At 46.1% G+C, this 25,270-nt stretch overlaps 2 protein-coding genes across 2 annotated transcripts; both read left to right on the top strand.

Annotated features, from left to right (window-relative positions):
* Positions 1-1,832: 1,832 nt before the first annotated feature.
* LOC127223220 (transmembrane epididymal protein 1A) lies at positions 1,833-2,773 on the top strand. The gene has a single exon (XM_051185720.1). The coding sequence runs from the start codon at positions 1,851-1,853 to the stop codon at positions 2,766-2,768; it is 918 nt and encodes a 305-aa protein (XP_051041677.1). The 5' UTR covers positions 1,833-1,850; the 3' UTR covers positions 2,769-2,773.
* Positions 2,774-11,069: 8,296 nt separating this feature from the next.
* Positions 11,070-20,589, top strand: Glul (glutamate-ammonia ligase). The gene is made up of 7 exons (XM_051186001.1): positions 11,070-11,194; positions 13,739-13,917; positions 15,533-15,694; positions 17,372-17,518; positions 17,883-18,010; positions 18,192-18,391; positions 18,841-20,589. Exons 2-7 carry the CDS (start codon positions 13,752-13,754, stop codon positions 19,157-19,159), a joined length of 1,122 nt encoding a protein of 373 aa, XP_051041958.1. The 5' UTR covers positions 11,070-11,194; positions 13,739-13,751; the 3' UTR covers positions 19,160-20,589.
* Positions 20,590-25,270: the final 4,681 nt, after the last annotated feature.

Here is a 25,270-nt window from a genome sequence, read left to right on the forward strand (position 1 = left end):
CAGGAGGGGAGCTGGGAAAAAAAATAATAAAATGGGTTGCTTTATGGGTGATTTGCAATGTTCTTTTTCCTTATATAGTTTCCTTGATTTTCCTACAGTGTCTGCACACTAAGCAATTTTAAATTCAAATAAACAAGGTAAGGTCATTTAGAAGGCAGAATAAAGCTTTATTTTCCCAATTTGTCTTCACACTCATTTCTCCAGCCTACCAAATTTCTCAGCAGCCAGAAGCAATTTGAATTACTGCCATCTTTAAGGGTAGAGAAAGAGGTTTCAATTTTCTGCCTTAAGCCACTTGCGAAAGAATGAAACTACAGAGTCCTGTCCTAGAATGGTTTGTTTTAGGATTCTTTCCAATACTGGGTAGACTCCCAACTGCAAGTAAGCTTGAGACAAGGCCAAACAATGAAGGCCATATTGGATATTGCTCCTTAGTCACTATCCACCTTGTTTTTTGAGGCAGGCTCTATTACTGGCCCAAAGCTCACCAAGTAGGATAGGATAGGCTGGCTGGCCAGTGAGCTCCAGGGACCTGCCTGCCCCTGCTTCCACAGTATTGGGAGTATAGGTACACACCACTATAACTGGATTTTTCATGGGTCCTCATGCTTTTGTGGCAAGTGCCTTAGCAACTGAACTGTCTCCCTAGCCTGAAGCTGTAGGCTGGGCTCACCCATGCTGTGACGGGTTTATCACCACATGACTCCATCAGAAGTTAAGGAGCGTCCTATCTGGGGAGGAGTGGTGCCCCTCTTCCTCACCTGGACACTTAACATACAGATCTGCTGCTCTGCATTTACTGGTGGCCTGAAGATAATTCTAATATTAGTCAGTTTGACTCATGATCTGTGATGAATTTCCTTGTCCCCTGGGGACATACCCATTCTCCCTAGAAAACTCCTATTCCATGTGCCCTCTGCAATAAATCTAGAACCATTTGTGTACTGTGAACATACTTTGTTTCCTATACCTGGTTCTCCACAATCCCTTCTGCCTGTGCTCACTGGCCACTAACCAGTATCAGAGAGCAATGAAGCAGGTGAACTGTTTCCTGTTACGCTATAAACGACTTTTGTGAAAACTCTACCTGTAGACAAACTTTGCTTGGAGCCATGTGGGATAGGAAATTCTGGGAAACATCATTCAAATTTAGTTTTGTTGGCACATGTACACCATAGTCCACCCCCCAAAAAAACCCTCAGAATGCACCTCTGCAGGTTTGTCTACAGGCCATAATGACGGTGATGGGTTTGTGGTAGACAGGGAGAGGTGGAGGAGGGGGAAAGGAGAGGAAGGGGAGGAGATTTCTCAGCAGTCTTTAAGCTATATCTACTACAGAAGACTAGAAAAGCCAAGTGGATGCTGTGATGTGGTCTCATATCTAAATGTTTAAATGTTCATGTCCAGAATGAAGGCATCCACCTCTACAAATAGACTGAAGTTAGGTCTGAGAATTACTTCAAGGATGCTTGGGCGTTTAAGCAAGCACAGGCTTTCTCTGAACACCACTGCAACCCAACCCACCATTTCCTTCCCCGCCTTTCCACCTGAGCATCAGGCTGGGTGAGAGGAGGGAACTTGAGCCAGGGACAAGCATGAGCCAAAGCCCTTCGGAAGCTATGGAGAGGAACCCTGGAAAGCCCACTCAGTCCCAAGTGTGCCAGAGTGGAACAGGCTAATGAGGCCATATTTCCACCAAATGTGTAGGCTTGTCTCAAGAAATGTTTCCTCTCTGTGGGCAGCAGTGGGTGAAGGGAGATGATAAAACTAAGTAGAAGGCATTTCTTCCCAAAGCCTAGAATTTGAAGCACCTGTATCAGAGTTTTGCATTTTGTTAGATTAGTAGTTCAATGGGAGATTTTATTGGTCATATATGTCCTGGCTTGTTTCTGATCTTATATGGACTGTATAAAGCAATAGTAGTCTCCAGAGCTATGATAGTCAATGACTCTCTTCTGTATCCTTCATCCCTTTCTAAGAGTAAGGGAAGATGGGACAGGCTGCAGCAAATAGCCCATACAGGCTGGCTGAAGACAGTGACTGGCTGCCTCTTGATAGTTTACGAGTTCAAAGGTGTTGAAGGGGGGTTGAAATTTATGAGCAAAGAAATGCCACCCAGGTTTATGTACCCCAAGGAGTGGCAGCACATGACCATGTTCTTCCTCCTCATCCTTGATGGCTGTGTAGAAATTGCAAGCAAGAATGTGCTGCGGCAGAGGTGTGTGGTTCTAGAAAGAGGTTCCACGGTCCTTGGTGTCTACGTGTTCCTGCTGCTGCTACTGTCACACCTTAAGAATTCAACTGGAGTGGAGCTGCAGGTTCACTCTCTCCTCGTCTTGGTGGTATTCCTGCTGATGCTGGTGTTGATAGCAGAGCTGTGGGCTCCTAAGATATTTCACCTCTGGGTGATAGAGACCTTCCTGTTCCTGATGATGGGCTCGTGGCTGATTCAGTCAGGCTTCATTCTATTTAGACCGATCTCTGGCTACCCATGGGAAGATGATGACATCAGTGACATCATGTTTGTCACCACCTTCTTCTGCTGGCATGCGATGATCAATGCCTTATGCCTGTTGGGAATTTATGGCATCTCTTCCTTTTGGCATCCCTGTTACAGTCCCAGCTTGAGGCTGATGGGGTTCAAGAAAGCGTTGTACCATGAGAGCTCTTCAAGAACATTTTACAGGCTGCTACAGGATGCAGAGCAGCAGGACAAAGACGATCAGGCTCTTCTCCCTTCAAAGAGCTCTGACTATGACAGGGACTAGAATACCTGGGCACATACATTACTCCATCTTCCTCCTTTGGGTTCTCTTGGGCACTTGCCATGCACTGCCTTCCTTGGTGAAGGTCATGGCCCTATGGGACAGCAGTTGGTTCCTTCCAATCTGTTGGAGAAAAACTCCCCATCTCTGAGCCTCCAATTGATGCTGAAGAGAAAAGAGTCAAGAAAGAGATGCTGATGCGACTTGTGGAGAGGGAGGGCAGAACCCAAGCCAGGGGAAGAGAGCGCAACAGAATGACTTGGAAGGGAGGAATCTGCAGCAGAGCCCGGAATTTGTGGTCAGAACTGTTTCTCTGGGTCCTACTGTTTGTCTTCACCTGAGGGAAATAAAGATCTCTCACCACTCAAAATCCGAATCAGCTGTCTCATTCTGTAAAGTAGATTCGATTCTTTCTTTTACTTTATTTTTCTGACAGGATCTCATGACATTGCTCTGGCTGGCTGGGAACCCAATATGTATGCAGACCAGGCTGACCTCAAACTCAGAGATCTGCCTGCCTCTGCTTCCCGAGTGTTGGGATTAAAGGTGGGTGTGGCACAGGTTGAGATTATATTCTCTTGGGCCGATACTAGAGCTGTGGTGACAGAATGTTTGCCTAGCATATGCATAGCCCTAGATTCATCATTCCTAGTACCAAAAGCCAGGCATGGTGGGGGCATACTGGCAATCCCAGTCCTCTGGGTGAAGGCAGGGGGATTAGGAGTTCAAGGTCATACTTGGTTACATATTGAATTGTAGACCAGCTGGGTAATTCCTATTTCAGAAATAAATAAAACTCATCTTTCTTTTTGACCCCTTCCCCTGATCTTTAATGACTGACTTCATTTTAAATTTTAGTCATTTTTTTAAAAATAAATTTAATAGTGGCATAAATTCGCATAATCCAAGCTTCTATGGAGTTTCATGCTTTGTAATTTTCCAACTCCGTGCTTTAGCTTGCCTACTGTATCAAAGCTTGCTTTACCCCCTTACATGTGGGATTACCACACATCACCCCTGAGTTTTCACCCCCACTCCCGGCCCCGCATCTCCCATTCCACAGTCATGGCTTTGCCTGTCAGTAGATACAACAAGGCAGTGAGCACGCACAGGCAGCTTTCCCTCAGAGTTCAAGTGGACTCCTTTGTCGGAGCACTTACAGAAAATCTGCCTTATTTTTCTGAAACAGCTGACACATCTGGCTTTGTCCCGGTTTTGGAATATTTTCCCTTGGGGAGTTTTTCCTCACTAACTAATATATAGGTTTCAGAAGAATAAGGTTTTTGTGGTATCCAAGTTACACAATTCCTCGTGTGTGTTCCAACTGTGTGACAGTTCCTGGTTACTAAAGGCTCATCTGGTCCCACAACCCAACCCCACCACTCCTTCCTTCTAAATGTGTTGCTCCACAGGTAAGAGGCTCTGCCAACCTCTGGGCAATGCCAACCATCCTAAACTCTGACATCATATCCTTGGTCATGGCCTGATCTCTTTATTCTTGGGGAGAGTAAAAACCCCAAATCAGTTCCCAAATTGTCCAGTCTTGCGATGTTAGTGGTGATGCATCCATTGTGTTGTTTATCCCGAGGGTCAGACCTGAACCTGCTAACACTCTCCCACACTCAGCTCTCAGTATTACCACTATGGTCCTAAGTGCTTCTATATGGAAATTCTAGAAAACTGGTTCTGTTGTGGGTCCACTTGCTGGAGACAGAAGACAAGCGAGCAGTTTAAACCCTGTGTCAGACTCAAGTCTGACAGTGTCACCCAGGCTTCGAAGACCTCTCTAATGGACAAGGAAGTGAAGCCTAGGATTAAATAAGGACTAAAGGGAAGGGACGAGGACAGGTAGGGACAGCCAGAGCCCTGGTAGAGGAAGTGGCACAACCTAACTACCCCAGACACCCATAAAGGCCTGGTTTATGCTAGACTTTCTGATCAACTCTGATCACCCAAGAATAGTCAGGCATACTCTCAACTGTTGGCTTGGTTTAAGTTTCTGGGTCCACAGCCAAGTGAGGGCTGAGGGTGGGACCTGTTTATGATCAAACCCTTGAATCCGTTTCCCATTTATTCTTGGTGCCTAGACTGGTTAATTTTGCAGCATCCGTTTCTCTTAACCTTCCTTGCACACTGATGTGGGGGTGAGGCCCAACAACATTTTGCTGCCTGATTTGGAGAATCTGAAGATTAATTTTACAATAAACCTCTGGTAACAGACAGCACTATGAATACAATATGTATGCAAAGCACTGAACATTATTAGTTTATCATATATCATATGTAACAGAGGCAAGTTAAGTAAAACCCTCACAGAAGGGGAAAAGAACAAGATCTCCTGAGCATATTGGGAGTTGTGGGGGGAGGGCAGTGAGTGGAGAGGGAGTTAGAAGAAAGAGAAGGGAGAAGAAGAGAACATGTGGGACCAGGAAGATTGAGTCAGGGGACGAATAGATGAGAGAGAGAGAAAAAAAAGATACCATAATACAGGGAGCCATTTTAGGTTTGAAGAGAAAACTGACACCAGAGAAATGTCCAAAGATCTACAAAGATGACCCCAACTAACAATCTGAGCAACAGTGGAAAGGCTACCTTAAATGCCCTTCCCTGATAACGAGATTGATAACTAACTTATCTACTATCATAGAGCCCTCGTCTAGTAGCTGATGGAAACAGAAGCTAAACACTGAGCTGAACTCCTGGAATCCAGTTGCAGAGAGGGAGGAGTGATAAGAAAATGGGGGCAAGACCAGGCTACAGAAACCCACAGAGACAGCTGACCTGAACAAGGGGGAGCTCATGAACTCCCAGACTGATAGCTGAGAAACTAGCATTGGACCGACCCAGACCCCCTGAACGTGGGTCTCATAAGGCCTGGGCAGTCTAAGGGACCTCAAACAGTGGAACCAGGATGTATCCCTGGTGCATGGAGGGACTTTGGGAGCACATTCCCCATGGAGGGATACTCCCTTAACCTAGAGGCAGGAGGGAGGGCCTAGACCCTACTCCAAATGACTTGACAGATTTTGATGATCCCTCCTGGAAGGCATCACCCTCCCTGTGGAGTGTGGGGGGGGATTGGATGGGAGGGAGAGGGAACTAGGATCGATATGTAAAATAAAAAAAATTATATATATATATATAATCATATATATATAATTTCATATATACTTATATATATGATATATAATATATAATTTCATTCATATATATGAAAACCACACTCAAGCCCTTCTGGGGAGAAGTCTGAAATTCCACAAAACTCCACCAGAGGGCCCTATGTCACCATCACCCATCCTAAGGCCAGCTCCTAGTTCTGCAGCCCCAGTAAACAAGCCTTTGAAGAATCACTTTAAAAAGAAATGGGGGAGAGGAAAAGAAGACAGAAGAAGTTTAGAAGCCAGCTAAGTTAAATGTTGCTCAAGAATCCAAAATACATGCCATGGGGCTATGTTTCCTGTTCACGTTTGACAAACATGAAATAAACAGGGATCCAAAACAGCTAATGAGGACAGGGATGAGGGGTAAAAGGCTGTCCCTAGGTCCAGCTGAGGATTCCTTTGAGAAAAGTACCAACTAAAGAACACATTTTAATCCAAGTAATTTTTTTCACAGAGCAACTTTTCTTACACATTCGCTGTGCGAGCATGACAGGTAGAGTTTATGGTACAAGGAAAAAACTGACTCCAGAAAGTTGTCCCACAACTCCCACACATGCACACGTGTGCCCCCTCATTACACACACCCAGTAAGTCAATTGATTTAACTAGTGACAGATGATTGTACATGAAAATTTATTCAAAATTCAATCTTTCTCTAAACTGGGTGGTGGCCACACATACTTTGTAATTACAGCACTCGGGAGGCAGATCTCTGGGTTCAAGGCTAGCATGGTCTACTGAGCCAGTTCCAGAACAGCCAGGGCAACACAAAAATCCTGTCTCAAAAAAAACCAAACCAAACCAACCAAACAAAAACCGAAACAACAGCAACAAGAAAGGGCTGGAGAAACTGCTCAGTGGTTAAGTGGTTAAGAGCATTGACAGCTCTTCGAGAGGACTGGGGTTCAATGCTCATCACCCATAGGACAGCTCACAACTGTCTGTAACTACAGTTCCCAGGGACCCAACACCCTCACACAGGCATACGCACAGACAAAACACCAAAGAACATAATAATAAAGTAACAGTAAAAAGCCACCAACAACAACGAAAGTGGGATGGGAAAACAGCCCAGCCATAGAGCTTGTCTAGCATACCCACAGCCCTGGCTTTACCTCCAGACTGGAAAACAAAAGTAGAATAGAAGGACAAGAAGGTCCCATTCTAGAACTGTATCTGTGGCTCCTAGTCTTAATAGGACTCGCTTTCCCATGCCGTCAGACAGATGAATCGCTTGGTTCTTCCGAGCAGAGGTGAGATTTGAGGTAGAGCTCAAACAGGCACAAAGCTTCCACCCTAAAGGGCAGCTTGAGAAATGGGGTGCTCTCTCTCTGTGAGCGTCTTCACTGAGCATTTGGCAAAACTCCCATCAGGTGAAAGACAGTTGACATTCCAACTTTGAATTTCTTCTCTGGAGCTAAAGAGTGTCAATGAAGCTATGGAAAGGCAGCTCCCTCCGTGCTTAGGTTACTGAATTCAGTCTTAGGTTGTTGAATTCAAGTGCACTCTGTTCTTTCCATCTTTGATTGTGTACAGGGGAATTCGACAGGCTGACTAAATACCACTTCCAGAAAAACACACTTCACAGGGTCCAGGAGGGCTGTCGACCTCCTGTGTGCTCCCTTTACTCTTTCATTTCAGCTTGGCTAGACATCTGTTAGGCTCTAGGTTTTTTGGCCAGAACTAATTTGGGTTCCTAAACACAAAACCAGTTATATTCTGGGTTTAGTTTTCGGGGTGACTACAACTGTCCTCACTGTCTTTCTTCAGCCTGCTTTAAAGTTGTCACTACTTGCCCGCTAAGACCAGCCGGCCCACAGGCAGCAAACTCTACTTCCCAACAGCATGTTTTAGTTGAAGGTTTGGGCCCAATGGAACCTCATCCTAAGTTTGGCATCGTGAATGCAAGGCAACCAGATGCCTTAGGACTCTAGAAGAACAGCTTCAGACTTGCAGAGAAAGAAGCGGTAAGCACTCATAGGAAAGGCCTACCCAAGACCAAGCCATCAGTGTAGGCGGCCAACCACTGATGAGATGTGTTTAGTTCTGGGTTATTTCTGCAAATGTGGTTCAAACTCTTTCCCTGCGATATAGCTGTCTCACTCCACCCACCCTTGGGACAGAGGAACCCCACTCAGCAAGAACCTCAACTTCAAAGCACTTGCTATCAGACCCCTGGTTAGCTTTGATACTGTGTGGGCCTAGACTGAAAAGGTCATGGGTTCAACCATCTTGCTGCTTTGATGGAGGGGGCAGAAAACGGGGGTGGTGGCAATTTAGGAAAGAACAAAGGACAGAGACACAGCGAAGTCAAAGGGGATGAAACAGGCTGTTCTTTTAACTTTTCTACAAGTGCAGCTCACTTTTCTGAGGGCAAACTGATTAGGGGACTATGTTCTGCTTTTTCTCCTATGGTACACTCAAAGAGCAGCAGTCTGGTCCCTGTGCTTGTCTGGGCTCTCCTTTAGTTACTTTAAACATATGTGGGGCTGACCAAGGGGCAACGCCTCTTGTTTACCCCTGGAAGGCAGTGGTCACATGAGATGTCCCTGGTCACATGCAAGGATCAAAGCAAATTCACTTGTATTCTTGGAAACAGGGCACATGCTCTCTTGATGCTGCCGCTGACATTTCTGTGTGGTCAATAAATGTTTATTGAACACAGTCTGGACACTATTGGGAACTACGAAAATGAGTAAGCAGCAAAGGAGGTTAATATGTCTAGTAAGGGAAGTAGGCACTCACATAGCAGAAATGCAAGAAACCTAAGCAATCAACCCATTTGCTCCCAAATATTGGATTTGCTATCCTGCTCTCCACATTGGCCGCTGGAGAAGAGTGCTGAAGGTGCTGCTTTACATTTTGGCAGCTGGTATCTGGGATTCACTGTTTCCTGAAATAAGAACATTGCTTCTCCCTTCTTCTGATCCCTTTTCCAACCACCTAAACTGAAGAGTTAAAAGAGAGCAACGGGAAGCCAGCTGACCTTGTTACTGGGGTTAAACCTTACTTCCTTTACTAAAACAATAGTGCAGCATGACACGGAGACACAAAGTTGCATTTCGGGAGTGCTCATGGAGGGGTGGTGAGATGGCTTAGCTGGTAGAGGACCAGAGTTCAATCTCAGCAACCATGTAAAAAGTCTGGTGTGATGGCAGGTAACTGTAATTCAAGCTCTGGGGAGGTACAGAAAGATCCCTAGAATTCGTTGGCCAGAAAGTCTAGCCAAGTCTGTGAATTATAGGCTCAGTGAAAGACCCTGTTTAAAAAAAATATTGGAGGTGATGGAGGAAGATATCCAATGCCAGCTTCAGGCCTACACACACACACACACACACACACACACACACACACACACACACACACACACACACACAATCATGGAGAGATAGCCCAATCTCTTCAGATTATATTAACCTATATAAAATGATAATTAGTGTTTTCTAAACACTCCTCACACCCCAGGTCCCACTGTAATCTCTGCTATATACACTACAACACAGGCTTGTGTGGCCAAGTAATCTGGCTATTAATCAAGGTGGGCAACAGCTGAGGTCCAGATCTGGCCTTGGTTTTGTCTGATCTGAATCCCCACTATTGAGCATCATTGTAAAATGCTTCACACAGCACTGAATATGACACAGAATTTACAAGGTGCTTTTCCAGTCCAAAGCATACCCAAACCCCCATCTGAGATGAATGCTGCATCTGTGTGCCACAGTGTTAGACACACTTAGAGGGAATAGACGGAGGTTGACCCAAGAAGCCAAGTTATGTGTGTGTGGCCACAGGCAAGGTTTCTTTTCATATTTGTGGTGCAAAACATAACCAGAAGAACAAACGTCTTCCCTTCCTCTTCCAAAGGCTCCAAGAGCATGGGTTTCTGGTATTTAAACAGGAAATCTCCATCTCAAATACCAAGGCTCCTGAGAGGTTAATAAGCCAGAGTGGGTTTTATGCTCGAGAAACACTGCTCAGGACACAGTAGTAGTAACAGTATTGGGCCATACCTATTCTTACAGGTAATTTCTGTGCATGTTGTCAGCTCTTCTCATTACAGTATTCACACTATCTCAGCCATCACGGCAGAGTTGAGAGGGAAAGACACTCATTTTCCTGACTTAAAACAAAAGAAACCCCATGGTAAGTAACTTGGGAAACACAACTAGGGAAATTTTTTTTTTCTTTTAGTTTTTTTAGATATAGGACTTCTCTGTGTAACCCCGGTTGTCCTGGAAGTCTCTCTGTAAGCCAGACTGGCCTAGAACTGGCCTCTGAGTGTTGGGATTAAAGGCCAGCACCACCACAGGACAGTTAATATTTTTTAGGGAATCTTAAGTTTTTAGTGAATCCCAAGTTTCAATGGGGTCCTGGAAAGATTAGTCCACCCTGACTTCAAGTCTGGTGGACAGCTCTGAAAGTCCTTCCATCTGCTTTATTTTGCAAATCCAAGGAACTTGGGCTTTGAAAGGCTGAGAGACTTGCCTATGGCGGGAACTGGGCGACACCAAACAGGTCTCTTGCTATGGATCTCCAGAGTCCTCTCCATGGAATTATAGAAACATCGCACTTGTGTTTAAACCATGAAATCACAGTTCTGACCACTCTCCCAAACTCACTCAGGAAGCCAGGGAGATAGACTCCTCTAGGCTTTAGGAACCCTGTCTCTCTCCAGGCCTGACCAGGGCTCCCTTGCTCCCCCCTACCCCTACGCCCCTGAGATCTCTCTCAACAAACAAAGGGTAAAAATTCGGTTCTGGATTTTCACCGGCAACTCTCCTCGAAAACCTTTGCACCGTTAGGCAGCAAGGGACGAGGCCCAAGTGACTGAGGAAGCTTTAGCGCGGGTCTGAGGGTCCAGAGGTCGCTAAAGAAAGCAAGCCACAAAAGCTCCCAGCACCTTCGGCCCGGCCCTCCTCGGCGGCCGCTGCTTCCCCTCCCCCACTCCCCTTTCTCTTTCTTTCTTCTCCGGCTTGCTCGCCCCACCTCGCGGTTCCCGCACAGCTCCTCCGCCAATGGCCTCGGGCCCCCGGCGCGCAGCAGCTGATGGGCGCGGGTTTCCTGGCCGAGGCCAACCAATCACAGAGTCTGGGGGCGGGCCCGAGGTGCCAATAAAAAGTACCGGAGCGGGCAGCGTCCCTGCAGAGCTGAGAATGGGAGTAGAGGTGTCCGTCTGAGTCCCGCACTAATCTCCTCTCCGCTCTCCGCCTCGTTCTCGTGGCCCGTGGCCTGTCCACCCCGTCCATCATCCCTCCGGCCACTGCTCAGGTAAGCGCTCGGAGGGTGCGTGGCACGGTGGCCGGGACTGTGGCGTCTGCACTCTATCTCCAGTCTGCAGCTGCGCGGCCCGGGATGCTGCGCTCGTGTCTCCCGCGTGCTTGCAGCGTGCGGCCGGGACGGCTCCGCTTAGCTGTCTTGGGACGAGCTGTGGCCCAGGCTCCGGGAAGGGCGGGGTCGCGGGTTGTTTTGATCTGCTCTCCGCTTGCGGCCTGAGGCGCCGCCCCGGGAGGCGGGCGGCCCCGGGTTGGCGGAGTCTCCCGGATCGGGCGTCCGGGTGGTCCCTCCGGGAGCGCACTCACGCCTTAGGTGGGCGCAGGCGCCTCCAGCCTCTCTTCCTGGGCGGCGCGTTTTGGGGGGTGTCGTCGCCCTGTGGGTGGTCTGGCTGAGAGGCCGGTGGTTCTGAGTGTTGGTGGCGCCACTCCACCGGCTTCCCAACGCGGGGTCCTGGGCCTTTACTGTGTGACCGAACAATGGAGAGCCAGTGGCCCGAGGGCTCCGCAGTGGAGAGGCCGGGCCGGGCGGAGGCAGCAGCGGCGCGCGGTGCCTCCCGCGGTCGCCCCACTCTCTCCACCCGGCCTCTGCCCCGCAGGGTATGGCCCCCTGGGAGAGGCCTTGAGGTCAACGCAGGCCCGAGGGTCGGGGCGCCGACTTTCCGAACATTTCAGTGGGAAAGGGCTGTTCTCAAAGTGGATTACCCCAACTCCTCCGGGGGCGGGAAGCGGGGATCCTCCCCCAGCCGCAAATCCTCAAAGAAACCCTCGATAGAGGAGGAGGAAGAAGATGGAGATTCTCGGTCCTCAGAGTCCCCTGCCAATTGCTTCGGCTTCGTTGCCTACTCTGTGAATTCCGGGGAGAAATCGAGGGTTAAGGTTAAATCCCACCAGCCTACTTATTCCAGCACCTCCCCCTCTGAACGCACTGGGTCCCCCACACCATCGCCCTCGCCCAGAAAGCTCCGTTGCTTGGACCAGCGGGATCCCGAGTCTGACGAGAGGCACGAACACAGCTCAAAAAAGAGGAGGTCTAGAGAGGGCAACCCCAACAGCATATTTAATTCTCTGTGGCTGGGGTGAGTAAAAGGACAGGGAGAAAGACCCCTTTGCTTGTGGTGAAAGCAGAAACAACTCAACTTTCAGAACCAGTTCCATGTGAACTTGGCTACTACTTGGTGCAATATACAGTAGATGGCTGGCACCCAGCTGGTCTCTAGGAAAAGGACTGGAGGAGGAACCCAGGCTCACATAACAATTGGTTAATGCTGGATTTATAACCCAAAGGAAGGGGAGGCTGCAGGATTAGTGTTGTAAGCTGAAGGCCGTCTAGAATGGCAGTCCTGGCAGAAGGTTTAGTTCTGTATAGAACTTGACAGTGCAGCTTCATCTGTTCCCCAGGGGAAGGGTGAGGCTTTGGAGGGAGAAGCAGTTGTTTTCACTTGGGCAAACATGGACAGTTGCCCGTAGAAACTTTGCCACTGTACTTCAGAAAGTTGCCCAAGTCATTGGAGGAGAACAATATGTTCCTTTCCAGCCATCCTGGGCGATTAGGGAGGGGGGACATTTATTTCCTCTTGTGTTGAAGCTGGTTTTGTAGCTTCTGATTCTTAGGATACCCCACCCACCCACCCATTTGTTAGTCTTGCCCCACATCTTTATTAGAAGTGGGGATTTTCTGCTTACAAGAAAATATTATCTAGTGAAATCTTCAAATACTGCCAATTTTGCGTTGAAGTCAGAGTGTGGAGTAATGATTTTTCATCATACCAGTGAAGTCAGCCCAGACCTGGCGGAGCATACTGTTAATCCCAGCACTCGGAGACAGGCACAGGTGGATCTTTGTTAGATGCCTGATCTACATACAAGGATAGTCGGTGCTATGTAGAAACCCCATTCATTTCCTAAATAAGTAAATAAATAAAGTCAGCAGTGTGCTCCTTTGGCGTGTGGCTTTACTGTCTACCACCTTAGTGATGGCAAATAGTACAGATGAGTACAGGAATGTTAGCCTTTTAAATCTCAGCCCCCTTGTCTCATCTTTAAATCCAACTATGGAGTCAAGGTAGTGGCGGAACACCTTTTAATGCTAGCTTTCGGAAAGCTGAGGCTGGCAGATCTCTGAGTTTGAGTTGAGCTGGTCTGAATAGCAGGGCTACACAGTGAGACGTTGTCTCAAATAAATAATCAAAATGTAGGAACTTCGAGTGGGGTGTATATCCATGAAAGCAAGAATAAAAGGCACAGAAACACTCCACTGTCAATTACTAAAGTCTTGATGGCAGAAATGTATTGGGTTCTGTTAATGAACTTTTTTTTTTCATCTTTTTGTTCCCTCCTGTCAACTTTCTCAGAGTTAAGGGATATTAAAAACCTGTTAACTAGCCCACCCTGAGTGGAATGATCTTTGTCTAATAAACTTTAAACCTCTTGAAAGCAGAGGTTTAATGCACCCTTTCCAAAGAAGAGACTCCCCACAAGGAACCCTGTGCCTCTTAAGCCATTCCTACAGGTGACCCCCCTTCCCCTTTTGTCTCTCCAGAGCACCTTCCACCATGGCCACCTCAGCAAGTTCCCACTTGAACAAAGGCATCAAGCAAATGTACATGTCCCTGCCCCAGGGTGAGAAAGTCCAAGCCATGTATATCTGGGTTGATGGTACCGGAGAAGGACTGCGCTGCAAGACCCGCACCCTGGACTGTGAGCCCAAGTGTGTAGAAGGTGAGTGTGGGCAGGAGTGCAGCATGTGCCTGGAAGTGGGCAAGCAGCCTGAGATTTGACCTTCCTTCTGTTTTGTTTGCAAAGTCTTTCAAAAGCAGGGCTCTTCAGACCTCAGCCAGTCACCTGTAAGCAGCCCAGTATTCTGGAGGCACAGCAACAATGGAGGCTTTATTTAGATGAATCTTGTGTGTGCTGGTACATACACTGAAGAAAAATACTGGGTCATATTTGTAGGGGGTGGGAGGTTGCAGTATTGCTAACCTGGCCAACCCGAGGAACCTAATTTGAAGGAGCTGTTGTAATTAGAGTATGCTATCAAGTTTATAAAGCAGTGTTTCTCATTTCTAATGCTTTGATACTTGAATACAGTTCATATTCTGGTGACACCCTCTCCCCCCATTGCTAACTTCTTAACTGTTATGAATGAATCATAATGTAAGTATCTGTGTTTTTGGATGCTCTTGGGTGACCCCTGTGAAAGGGTTATTAGACCACCCTCAAAGGGGTTATGACCCACAGGTTGAGACTCAAAAGAGTCTCAAAAAAAAAAAAAAAAAAAAAAAAAAGTGCTGTGTTTAATGATTATACAGTGTAATTCTGGATGCAAAGCACATGCTCCAAAGTAGGGTCTCTGGGACTGGCTGTTTGCTTTTATTTAGTTGGGGGTGCTTTTAAAAACTTTCAAAGGAGACCTATTTTGTTTTAGTTGTAGCCTTTGTTTTTCAGGGAAGGGCAACTAGTTTAGGATGAGTTATTCTAAAGACGTTGCTGTTTGAGTGAATGAAGGGCTAGATGATACCATATGTCGTGTACTTGTTCCTTGGCAGGATTTGGATAGGTCAAGAGAACTCATACGTAACTGGAGAGACAAACTGGCCACTATAACAAGGAAAAGGAACAAGTGGTAGGGAAACAACTGTTTCCTCATAAAATCTGCAAGAACACAGCCTGTCAGGCCCGGTGAGGGATAAATGAGGGGAGAGATGAGACGGCCTAGTGAAGGAGTCAGCCCTGTGTCTCACTCACTGGAAGTGGTATGAGAATGGCTGGTGCACAGTAGACTTAGAGGAGTCATCTGTTGTTCGTGTGATTCTTGAGATGCAGTACTCTTGGAAATCTCAGGAGGATGAACATAGGGGTAGATGGGCACAGACATCAGATTGTCTCTAATGATGACACATTCACATGCATGCTGCTCATGAGAAGGACAGACAAGATCTTCAGCGATGGAAAGATGATGAGAGGCTGGCTGTCTTGTGTGTATGTATACTTTAAAAAAAATATTGCATATGTATGAGTGTTTTGCTTGTCTGTGTGTGTGTGTGTGTGTGTGTGTGTGTGTAGTGCCAGCAGAGGTCTGAAGAGGGTATGAGAATCCCAGGAACAGAAGTTAGACAGTTGTGTGCTCTTGAAGAAAATCTGGGTTCAGTTACCAGCACCTACATGGTGGCTCACAACCATCTATAACTCCAATTCCAGAGGATCCAATCCTCTCTTCTAGCTTCTGCGGGCTCTAGGCGCATACCTGCACAGATACACATGCAAGTAAAACACCCCTACACGCCTAAAAATAAATACATCTTAAAAATTAATTTTCCAACTTTATTTGATGCAGAGTTACCTGAGTGGAATTTTGATGGCTCTAGTACCTTTCAGTCTGAGGGTTCCAACAGTGACATGTATCTCAGCCCTGTTGCCATGTTTCGAGACCCCTTCCGCAAAGAGCCCAACAAGCTGGTGTTCTGTGAAGTTTTCAAGTACAACCGGAAGCCTGCAGGTGTGTATGGGATGGGTGTGGATGTCCTACCCCAGTCTTGTGGTTTCTGAACAGGCAGAGACTGCTCTTTCGAAAGTATTTTACTGAGAAGGGCGTTGGTGGTGCATGCTTTTAATCCCAGCACTCTGTAGGCAGAGACAGGTGGATCTCTAGGAGTTTGAGTCCAGCCTGGTCTACAGAGCTAGTTCCAGGACAGGCTCCAAAGCAATACAGAGAAACCCTGTCTCAAAATGCCAAATACTGTGTGATAGTGGTGGTAGCACATGCCTTTAATTCCATCACTCAGAATCCAGAGGCAGGTAGATCTCTGTGAGTTCAAGGCCAGCCTGGTCTACAAAGTGAGTTCCAGGACAGCCAAGAGAAACCCTGTTGGGGGAGGGGGGCACAATAAAAACAAAACTTTTTTTAAGAATCTAGGGATGGATGATCTGATGTCCACCCTTCTACCCTAAACTTGCCTATTAAAAAACAGTGTGGTCCATCTTTCCATGGTCCTTTTTATTGGTTGTATAAACAGTGTTGAGTCTCCTTCCATCTGTTTGCTGATAGGAGTCCCCAGTGTCGGTCTTGACCTGCTTGTACATTTAAAAACCTGTAATCCATACATGAGAGTTTTGGGGTTCAAATACTAGATTTGCCATTTATGGCATACTTTCCCCCCATGTTTCTATTTTGCTGAATTGTGTGTAGAGATAGACGAGACAGCATGCTTGAGGGGAGGGCATACCGTGCTCGGTGTGTGGAATTCAACCCACAACTTGTGGAATTGGTTCTCTCCTGCCTGTGTTTATGGATTCTGGAGTTGGAACTCAGGTTGCCCTGAGCATTGTGATTCCCAGCCAAGCTGTTTGCCCATGAGGCTTCCTGTTTCTGCACGTGGGATGGAATTTTGTTTGTGCTGTGCTATCCATACTCAGTTTTCACTTGGCTTCTTAATCCCAGGGAAGTCTCACTTGTGTAAAATCTCCCAGCACTGCTAGTAAGTCTTGGCGGCCCTGTACCTTCAGTGCCTCTGTTTTGAAAGGAAGCACAGTTGGTAAAGGGCTTGCACCTGAGCATGGCAGCCATGGGGTTCCTGGCTCTGCCGCTTGCCCTATAACCTGGGCATGTCACCAGACACCTTCTCTCAGGGCTTCATTTTCTCATTTGTGAAAGTGAATATTGCTAATATTGCTAATAACACTCACCTCAGACTCAGTTAAATGATTTTTTTTTCCTAGCTTGGGAATTGTTTCCAGTTATACTCTCCCTCTTCCCTAGCTTTCCTTTTTTTTTTTTTTTTTCCTTTTGGTACCAGCCAATACTGTGTAACCTAGCACTTAAACTCACCTGGAATGTAAACCTACTGAACAAATTATTCTCAGTAAAATGACAGCTCTGGCCTTAAGTGCACGAGAAACTGGGGAATACATTTGACAAGTAGAAGCAGCTGTCTTGTGAATAGAGGGTGGAAATGTCTGGCACGTGGTACTTGGAAAGTGGCCAGCGCGCAGATAGGATGAACACTTGTTTTGCTCTCACTCCATTCCCATGAGATTTCATAGCTGACTTTAATTATAAAAAATCTCAGCCTTTTCCTGTAAATGTACAGTGGTTGGGCCTGGGTCAGTCCAGCCTGTGATGACTTCAGCTGTTGAGGACATCACTCCTTACAGTGTGCTGATGCTTTATTCCTAGAGACCAATTTAAGGCACACGTGTAAACGGATAATGGATATGGTGAGCAACCAGCACCCCTGGTTTGGAATGGAACAGGAGTATACTCTCATGGGAACAGACGGGCACCCTTTTGGTTGGCCTTCCAATGGCTTCCCTGGACCCCAAGGTAAGTTCCCCAAGGTGAAAAGCTTCCTCCCCTTAAGTTCTTACTATCCAGAGACAGGAGCAGCTCCCAAATCAGAAAACAGACTGGCAGCAGAAAATAATAGACCACCCTTGCATCCCTCAAATCCAGATGTGGTTAGAATTTAAAGTGAGAGGAGGGTGATGAGGTGGCTCAGTGGGTAAAGGTGCTTGCCACCAGACTCAAGCCCAAGGCTTATCCCTGATACACATATAAGTTATCCTCTGACCATACTACACGTATGACCGTCCCTCCCCCCTTGCAGGTGAAGACAGGACTTGGGAAAGCAAGTCTTAGGGCCTTGTAATTTTCTGACTTTGACTGATTGGTCTTGATTCTCCTTCAGGTCCATATTACTGTGGTGTGGGTGCAGATAAAGCCTATGGCAGGGATATCGTGGAGGCTCACTACCGTGCCTGCTTATATGCTGGGGTCAAGATTACAGGAACAAATGCTGAGGTCATGCCTGCCCAGGTAAATGGCACTATTCTGTCACATTCCTCCCCTCTGAATGAAGACTTGGCATGTGGGGACTTTGGCTAACAAGGGTGGGGATTTAAGAGTAGTTCAGGGTAGGTAAGTGGAACAGGCCAGGAGCTTGAGTTGGCTTGAACAGTTAGTTGGCCTATTCTAAAGGTCAATGTGTTCTTTCTAGTGGGAATTCCAAATCGGACCCTGTGAAGGAATCCGAATGGGAGATCATCTCTGGGTGGCCCGTTTCATCTTGCATCGTGTATGTGAAGACTTTGGGGTGATAGCAACCTTTGATCCCAAGCCCATTCCTGGGAATTGGAATGGGGCAGGCTGTCATACCAACTTCAGCACCAAGGCCATGCGGGAGGAGAATGGTCTGAAGTAAGTAGCCTCCTTTGTGTTAAGGTTGGGAAAGTTGGATTTCTCACAAACTACATGCCACACTCTTCACGTTTGTCATAAGCCTGTCATTTTTGTACCCTGTTGGAGAAGTGACAATACTCTAGGAATAGAATTACAGCTGTGATATGGGAAAGTTGTTCATGGGTTCGGGCATTTAAAGGTCTTTAGTAAGAAGAACTAAGTAAAAATACAAGCAAGTGGGTGACTTAATTCTTACTGGTGGGAAGAAGCAAGTGATAGTGGTCTTCCCATCCAACAGATAATTGGTACTCCATGTTAAGGACTGGTCTGAGGCACCAAGATACAAGTCACAGGGCAGACACAACCTGCATGGAGTATTTATTGATGTCTTTGGGTATTCATACCTGTCCTTGCAGGACAGGTTCCTAGTGACAAGGTCAGACCCTCATCTTTACTGCTTCCAATAGGCACATCGAGGAGGCCATTGAGAAACTAAGCAAGCGGCACCAGTACCACATTCGAGCCTATGATCCCAAGGGGGGCCTGGACAATGCACGTCGCCTGACTGGGTTCCATGAAACCTCCAACATCAACGACTTTTCTGCTGGTGTTGCCAACCGCAGTGCCAGCATCCGCATTCCCCGGACTGTCGGCCAGGAGAAGAAGGGTTACTTTGAAGACCGCCGTCCCTCTGCCAATTGTGACCCCTTTGCAGTAACAGAAGCCATCGTCCGCACATGCCTTCTCAACGAGACTGGCGACGAGCCCTTCCAATACAAAAACTAAATGGACTAGACTTTGAGTGATCTTGAGCCCTTCCTAGTTCATCCCACCCTGTCCCAGTTGTCCCATTGTAACTCAAAGGATGGAATATCAAGGTCTTTTTATTCCTCGTGCCCAGTTAATCTTGCTTTTGTTGGTCAGAATGAGGAGTCAAGTTCTTAATCTCTATGTACCCAACCCTCCTTTTCTATGTAGCTTTCTAGTGGGGGTGGGGGGTGGGGTAAGGGAAGGTATAACCACTGCTTCATCTCATCAGGAATGCATGTCCAGTAGGCACAGCTGCCACAAAGCGGGTGTATTTGTGGAGAAGAACTTTTTCTTCAGGAGAGTTGAAAGAGCAGGTCCACTGCTTGGATTGACATTTCTCCTGTAGGTAGAAAGCTGTTAGTTCTTCAGGTAAAACCAATTTTCTATTCCAAATGGAAGTTTAGAGGGGTGGAGGGGCAGTTTATGCCCTCCATGAAGACAGCTCAGTGTATCACCTGATAGATGGATAGCCCTACTTACTGTATAGGAAGGAGAAGTAATTTCTGGGTCCTCCATTTATAACACAAAGCAGAGTAGTATTTTTATATTTAAATGTAAAAACAAAAGTTATATATATGGATGTGTGGATATATGTGTATTAATTGAGAAAAATAAACTTGGGTTTGCCAAGTTTGAAGAGCTTGGTTACAAGTAAGGATCTCTTGAGTAGGGGTGGGGATGCAGTACCAGGAAAGGTGGTTATCTGGGGCTCAGCTTTTTTAGTATGTGGGGTTTTCCCTGCCAACTCTGCAGGAGCAGATGCTGGACAGGTAGCGGGTGAGATGCCAGTGCTGGCCACCACCTGTCCCTGTGCTTAGGCGTTAACATGCATATGTATCCACACGAGTTAGCAGAATGAGTTGGCTGGTCAACTTGAACATTGATACTGATAGGGGTGGGTGGGAATTAATTTTTGGTGGGACTAGCATGTCACTAAAGCAGGCCTTTTGATATATTAAATTTTTTAAAGCAAACCAGCTTTTAATCAACTTTGTAGGGTTTCTAACTTTTACAGAATTGCCTGTTTGTTTTAATGTATTCTTCCACTTTGCTCTTGGAGGAACAGGACAGGCAGGCCTGGAGTTAAAGCATTTGCCATTTTGTTTCCTGGTATCTTCTCTCTCTCTCAGCAGGATATTCCTTTCCTCCTTAGGAGTCTTAGAGAGTTTGGTGGGGTTTTTTTGTTTTGTTTTTTCTTTTGTAATAAACATACCCCTCCTCCATCCTGGCTTGCCCTGCTGTTCTCTGGTTGTTTGTGTGCTGTCCGCAGCAGGCTGCCTGTGGTTTTCTCTTGCCATGACGACTTCTAATTGCCATGTACAGTATGTTCAGTTAGATAACTCCTCATTGTAAACAGACTGTAACTGCCAGAGCAGCGCTTATAAATCAACCTAACATTTATAAGATTTCCTCTGACTTGTTTCTTTCTGGTTGGGGGAGGGAAAAAAAAATGCAGTATTTTGTTCATTTCCTATCGAAAGAAAGGGGAGTGGTTCTATCTTGTTTACTGGGAAAATAAGCTTGTTTACCTGCTTTTCACTTTTTAAATGGACTGTAGACCAGCTTTTTCTTGTACCTATAATTTGGGGTAAGGTTTGAGACTTTTTAGTTTTTGAGACATGGGTCTTGGTGGCCTGGAGCTCACTATGTAGACTGGGGCTGGTCTGCTTCTGACTACGGTTTACACATTTAGTCTTGGTAATTCCTAGTTCCATGTTTAATCTTTGTACATTTCAAAGCAGTGTTATCTGCAGAATTCAGGCTCAACCAATGAGATGAAGCTACACAAAACCTAAAAAACGAGTTTTAAATACCAAGTTATATCGGCCTGGCCACTTTCACAGCTGTCCTCAGCTCAGTGTGACAAGGCTGCAAGTTGGATATGCTAGGGTTTCCTGGTGATTTGGAACCCCTGCTTCACTAATGTGAACCAGGACTTGGTGGCAGTCCTAGTTAATCAGATTATTTAAAACAGTTACTCTTCCTGCCCCTGTTCTTGAGCTCTTCCTTTATCCAGCTGCCCTGAGCCATCTACACAGTACCTGCTCCCCTGTTGAAGCTACTGAAGGCTGATGTGACCAGGCCATATAGGCTTGTCTGGATTTTCATTTGCTAAGCACTAGCCTGGTAAACTTGTGGTTCTCTGATGTTTTGTCCAAAACAGTTGTGATATAGTCTCAAGTATCCTAGCCTTCAACAGCCAAGACTACGGATATGTACCACTGAGCCTTGATTCCAACCTCCTGTGTTTACACCTCTATGCTCAGCTCCCTGAAGGTTCCAGTTTGGAACTCAATAATCCAGGGGTGGGAAGGTCTTGATCCTGGTCTCACAGTGTGGCACCAAGCCCGGCTGAGCCTGGACTTAGTTTGCTCTGTTGCTATTTAAGTACTTTTTCTCACTAGGCTAAAAATAAGAGGAGCTTCCTCCACCATGCATAGGCCCAGATAGGAAAAGGTAGCTATCTACTAGCATATTAGCTCCACTGTATTGCATTGTGTGTTTGGTTTTTGAGGAAGGGTCTCAACTGTGTATCCCTGGCTGGCCTGGAGCTCTTTATATAGACAAGACTAGTCTCAGAGATGTGCCGGTTTCTGCCTCCCAAGTGCACCACCATGCCATGCTAACAGTATTAATAGCACCGTTACCATTGTGGGCAGTATAATCATTTAAGGATGGTACACACTACACCTTTGGAATGAGAAGCCTGTTGTAACAGTTCTTAAAATGACTTTTCTTCAGGCAAGTGTTCTCTTATAAAGTAGATAGAAACCTGGTAGTTTGCCGAGCTTTGCCTGGTTTACCACCTGTTAATCTGGGGTGACTGAGGCCCCTTACGCTGAGGCCCCACGTCAGATCTAGACAGCTCATAACTACTTGTGACTGCAGTTCCAGGGATTTTGGTACCCATTTTGTGTCTTGGGTGTTGGGCAAGTAAAATGCTGCATACACATACATGCTAACACACATAAATCTTTTTTTTAAAGTGCTCAGCATTTTCCTGGTTGTTGTGTTAAAAATAGTTACCCTTCCCTCTGCTTCCTCCCTCCAGTGGCAGCTTCCCTTTACTGGGTCACTCCGAAGGTGGACTGAAGAGCATGTTTGATTGTAACCAGTTCTCAAGATTATTTGGAAAGGAACTCTAAATTCACTGGATTAGGATTTGGGTGAGGGGAAGTATTTCCTTCTCCACCCTGGAGCCTGCAATTAGGTTTGCCCTCCAGGTCATAGTTCAATCCCTTTGTATTTCTAAGTTGTTTTTTTTTTTTTTTTTTTTTTTTTTTTTTCCCTCATTTAACAGGCACAGTTACACAATAACTTCTATCAAGTGATAGATTAAACAGAATGAGGGGCTATATTAAACAATGTTTGCCAAGCCTTGGGCCTTAAAGAGACAGACTGGGGCTCTGGCTCAATGGAGTAGTGCCTTAGGCTGTATGAGGTCCTGATTCTCTCAGAACTGTGAGGTACTGGATCAGAATGCTTCACAAACTCTTTAATCATGAATTCCCAGGCCAGGGCTGGAGCTAAGCTAGAGGATGCTTGCCTAGCAAGCCGGAAGCCATGGAAATCAGGTATGTGGTGACATGTGCGAGCTAGGGCTTTCTGTCTGTGTAGGATGGAGCACTAGTAGGTGAGGGGTTTGACCTGATGTTTGGTGCTGGTGCTCCAGTTAACTCACCCAAAACAACTCCAGCCACTGATTGGCCCCTGTTCTAGCATGGTGCTAAGTGTGGAAAGTAAGACACTATCCCAGAGAAAGCAAACGTATCGCTCAGAAGGACTCTTCCATTGTGAACTTCATCAAAGCAGTGGCTTACTTTCCCTGCTCTCTGTAGTATCCCAAGATTGGTCACATTTGCCTATAGTGCTTGTTTTGTTTTTTTGTTTGTTTGTTTGTTTGGTTTTTTTTTTTTACAATACTTTTAAAATTTTTTATTTTCTTATTTTACTTATCGATCCCAGTTCCCCCTCCCTCCCATACTCCCCAACCCTCTACCATCTCACACACACACCCCACTCCACAGGGAGGGTGATGCCTTCCAGGAGGATCAACAAAATTTGTCAAGTCATTTGGAGTATGGATTAGGTTAAGGGAGTATCCCTCCATGGGGAATGTGCTCCCAAAGTTCCTCCATGCACCAGGGATACATCCTGGTTCCACTGTCAGAGGTTCCTTAAACTGCCCAGGCCTTCTGAGACCCATGTTCAGGGCGTCTGAGTAGGTCCAATGCTGGTTTTGCAGCTATCAGTCTGGGAGTTCATGAGCTCCCCCTTGTTCAGGTCAGCTGTCTCTGTGGGTTTCTGTAGCCTGGTCTTGCCCCCATTTTCTTATCACTCCTCCCTCTCTGCATCTGGATTCCAGGAGTTCAGCTCAGTGTTTAGCTGTGTGTGTCTGCTTCTGTTTCCATCAGCTCCTAGATGAGGGCTCTATGATGACAGATAAATTAGTCATCAATTTCATTATCAGGGAAGAGCATTAAGGTAGCCTTTCCACTGTTGCTCAGATTGTTGGTTGGGGTCATCCTTGTAGGTCTCTGGACATTTCTCTATAGCCAAAACCTATAATGGCTCCCTCTCTTATGCTCTCTCTCTCCTTCTCTTTCTCTTGCTCTTGTCTATTCATCCCCTGACTCAATCTTCCTGGTCCCACATGTTCTTCTCTCCTCCCCTTCTCTTTCTCCTAGCTCCCTCTCTACTCACTGCCACCACCACCACCATCCCCCACTCCCAATACACTCAGATTTTGTTCCTTTCCCCTTCTGTGAGGGACCTTGTATGACTCTCTTATGTTCCTCCTTGTATCCTAGTTTTTCTGGCGGTGTGAATTATAGGCTGGTGAGCCTTTGCTCTATGTCTAAAATCCATATCTGAGTGAGTACATACCATGTTCCTCTTTTTGTTACTGGGTTACCTCATTCAGGATGTTTTCTTCAAGTTCCATCCATTTGCCTGCAAATTTCAAGATTCCATTATTTCCCACCCCCACCCCCACTGAGTAGTATTCCATTGTGTAAATGTGCCATATCTTCTTTACCCATTCTTCAGTTGAGGGGCTATCATACTTGTTTTAATAGTTTCTCTTTAAGGGTTGATCAGTTTGTGAGCTTTAAGCCTACAACACAACTGGATGGATCTCAAATCTATGAGGGCCTAGTTGTCTGGCTGTGTAATTCCAGGGCTGGAGTCACTACAAGGCAAAACTCTGCATTAATGAGCTTAATAAATTGAACATGTTATTTTTCAAGACCAGCATCATGACCCAGCCTGGGTAAGCACGTGGTGAGGGACTGAACACCTTAATTCTGGCTGGAATGAAGCTGCCATGAGCTTCATCTTGCTTTAAAGATTATAACTAATATAAAGTGGCCATTCATCGTATAACCCCCAAAGGCTTGCTACTGTAAGCAAAGTGAACATATTAGAGCCTTATCCCTAGCTAACTTACCAACCATAAAAGTATAAGTGCTGAAAATATGTGAGGAATAAGAACAACTTACACTTCACAGATGCAGATAATATATGCACACATACATATGCACAGTGCCAAGTTTGTAAGAGCATATATGTACACGCATTACACTTTCTGTTTAGGAGCCCTCCTACCACACCAAGAGACAACAGCTTTAAAAGAAGCCGAGGGGCTCAGGGACTTATCATTTAGAAATTGGCTGAGCTGGAAAGCTGGAAAGACAAACTAATTGATTTTGTTTTGTTTTTGTCTGTTTGTTTTTGATTGAGACAGGGTTTTTTTTTTTTTTTTTTTTTTTTTTTTTTTTTCTGTGTAACAGCCCTGGCAGGCCAGGAACTCATTCTGTAAACTGACTTCCAACTCAGAGCTCTACCTGCCCCTGCTTCCCGAGAGCTGGGATTAAAGGTATGTGCCACCCGCCCAGCTGACAAACTAAACTTTTAAAATGTATTATGAGATAAGGTTTTGCTGTTTCCCAGGCTGGACTCAGATTTGTAGCAATCCTCCTATGCCAGCATTCCGAGTGCTGGGATATATAGACCTGTGTTAGCTTGCACAGCTTTCTAATCATTCTTAAAGCTAGTTTTTCCTGGTGTCTAATCAACAAGGTTCTT

Source organism: Phodopus roborovskii, unplaced genomic scaffold (genome assembly GCF_943737965.1).
Source record: "Phodopus roborovskii unplaced genomic scaffold, PHOROB, whole genome shotgun sequence".
In the NCBI taxonomy this organism is placed as follows: domain Eukaryota; kingdom Metazoa; phylum Chordata; class Mammalia; order Rodentia; family Cricetidae; genus Phodopus; species Phodopus roborovskii.

What these genes read in the sequence shown, in the direction of transcription:
- LOC127223220 (XM_051185720.1), top strand. Translation starts at nt 1,851, where the DNA reads ATGGGAGATTTTATTGGTCATATATGTCCTGGCTTGTTTCTGATCTTA.
- Glul (XM_051186001.1), top strand. Translation starts at nt 13,752, where the DNA reads ATGGCCACCTCAGCAAGTTCCCACTTGAACAAAGGCATCAAGCAAATG. An exon ending in CTGAGGTCATGCCTGCCCAG is followed by an intron (nt 18,011 to 18,191) that starts GTAAATGGCACT and finishes TGTTCTTTCTAG; the next exon opens with TGGGAATTCCAAATCGGACC. An exon ending in CGGGAGGAGAATGGTCTGAA is followed by an intron (nt 18,392 to 18,840) that starts GTAAGTAGCCTC and finishes TGCTTCCAATAG; the next exon opens with GCACATCGAGGAGGCCATTG.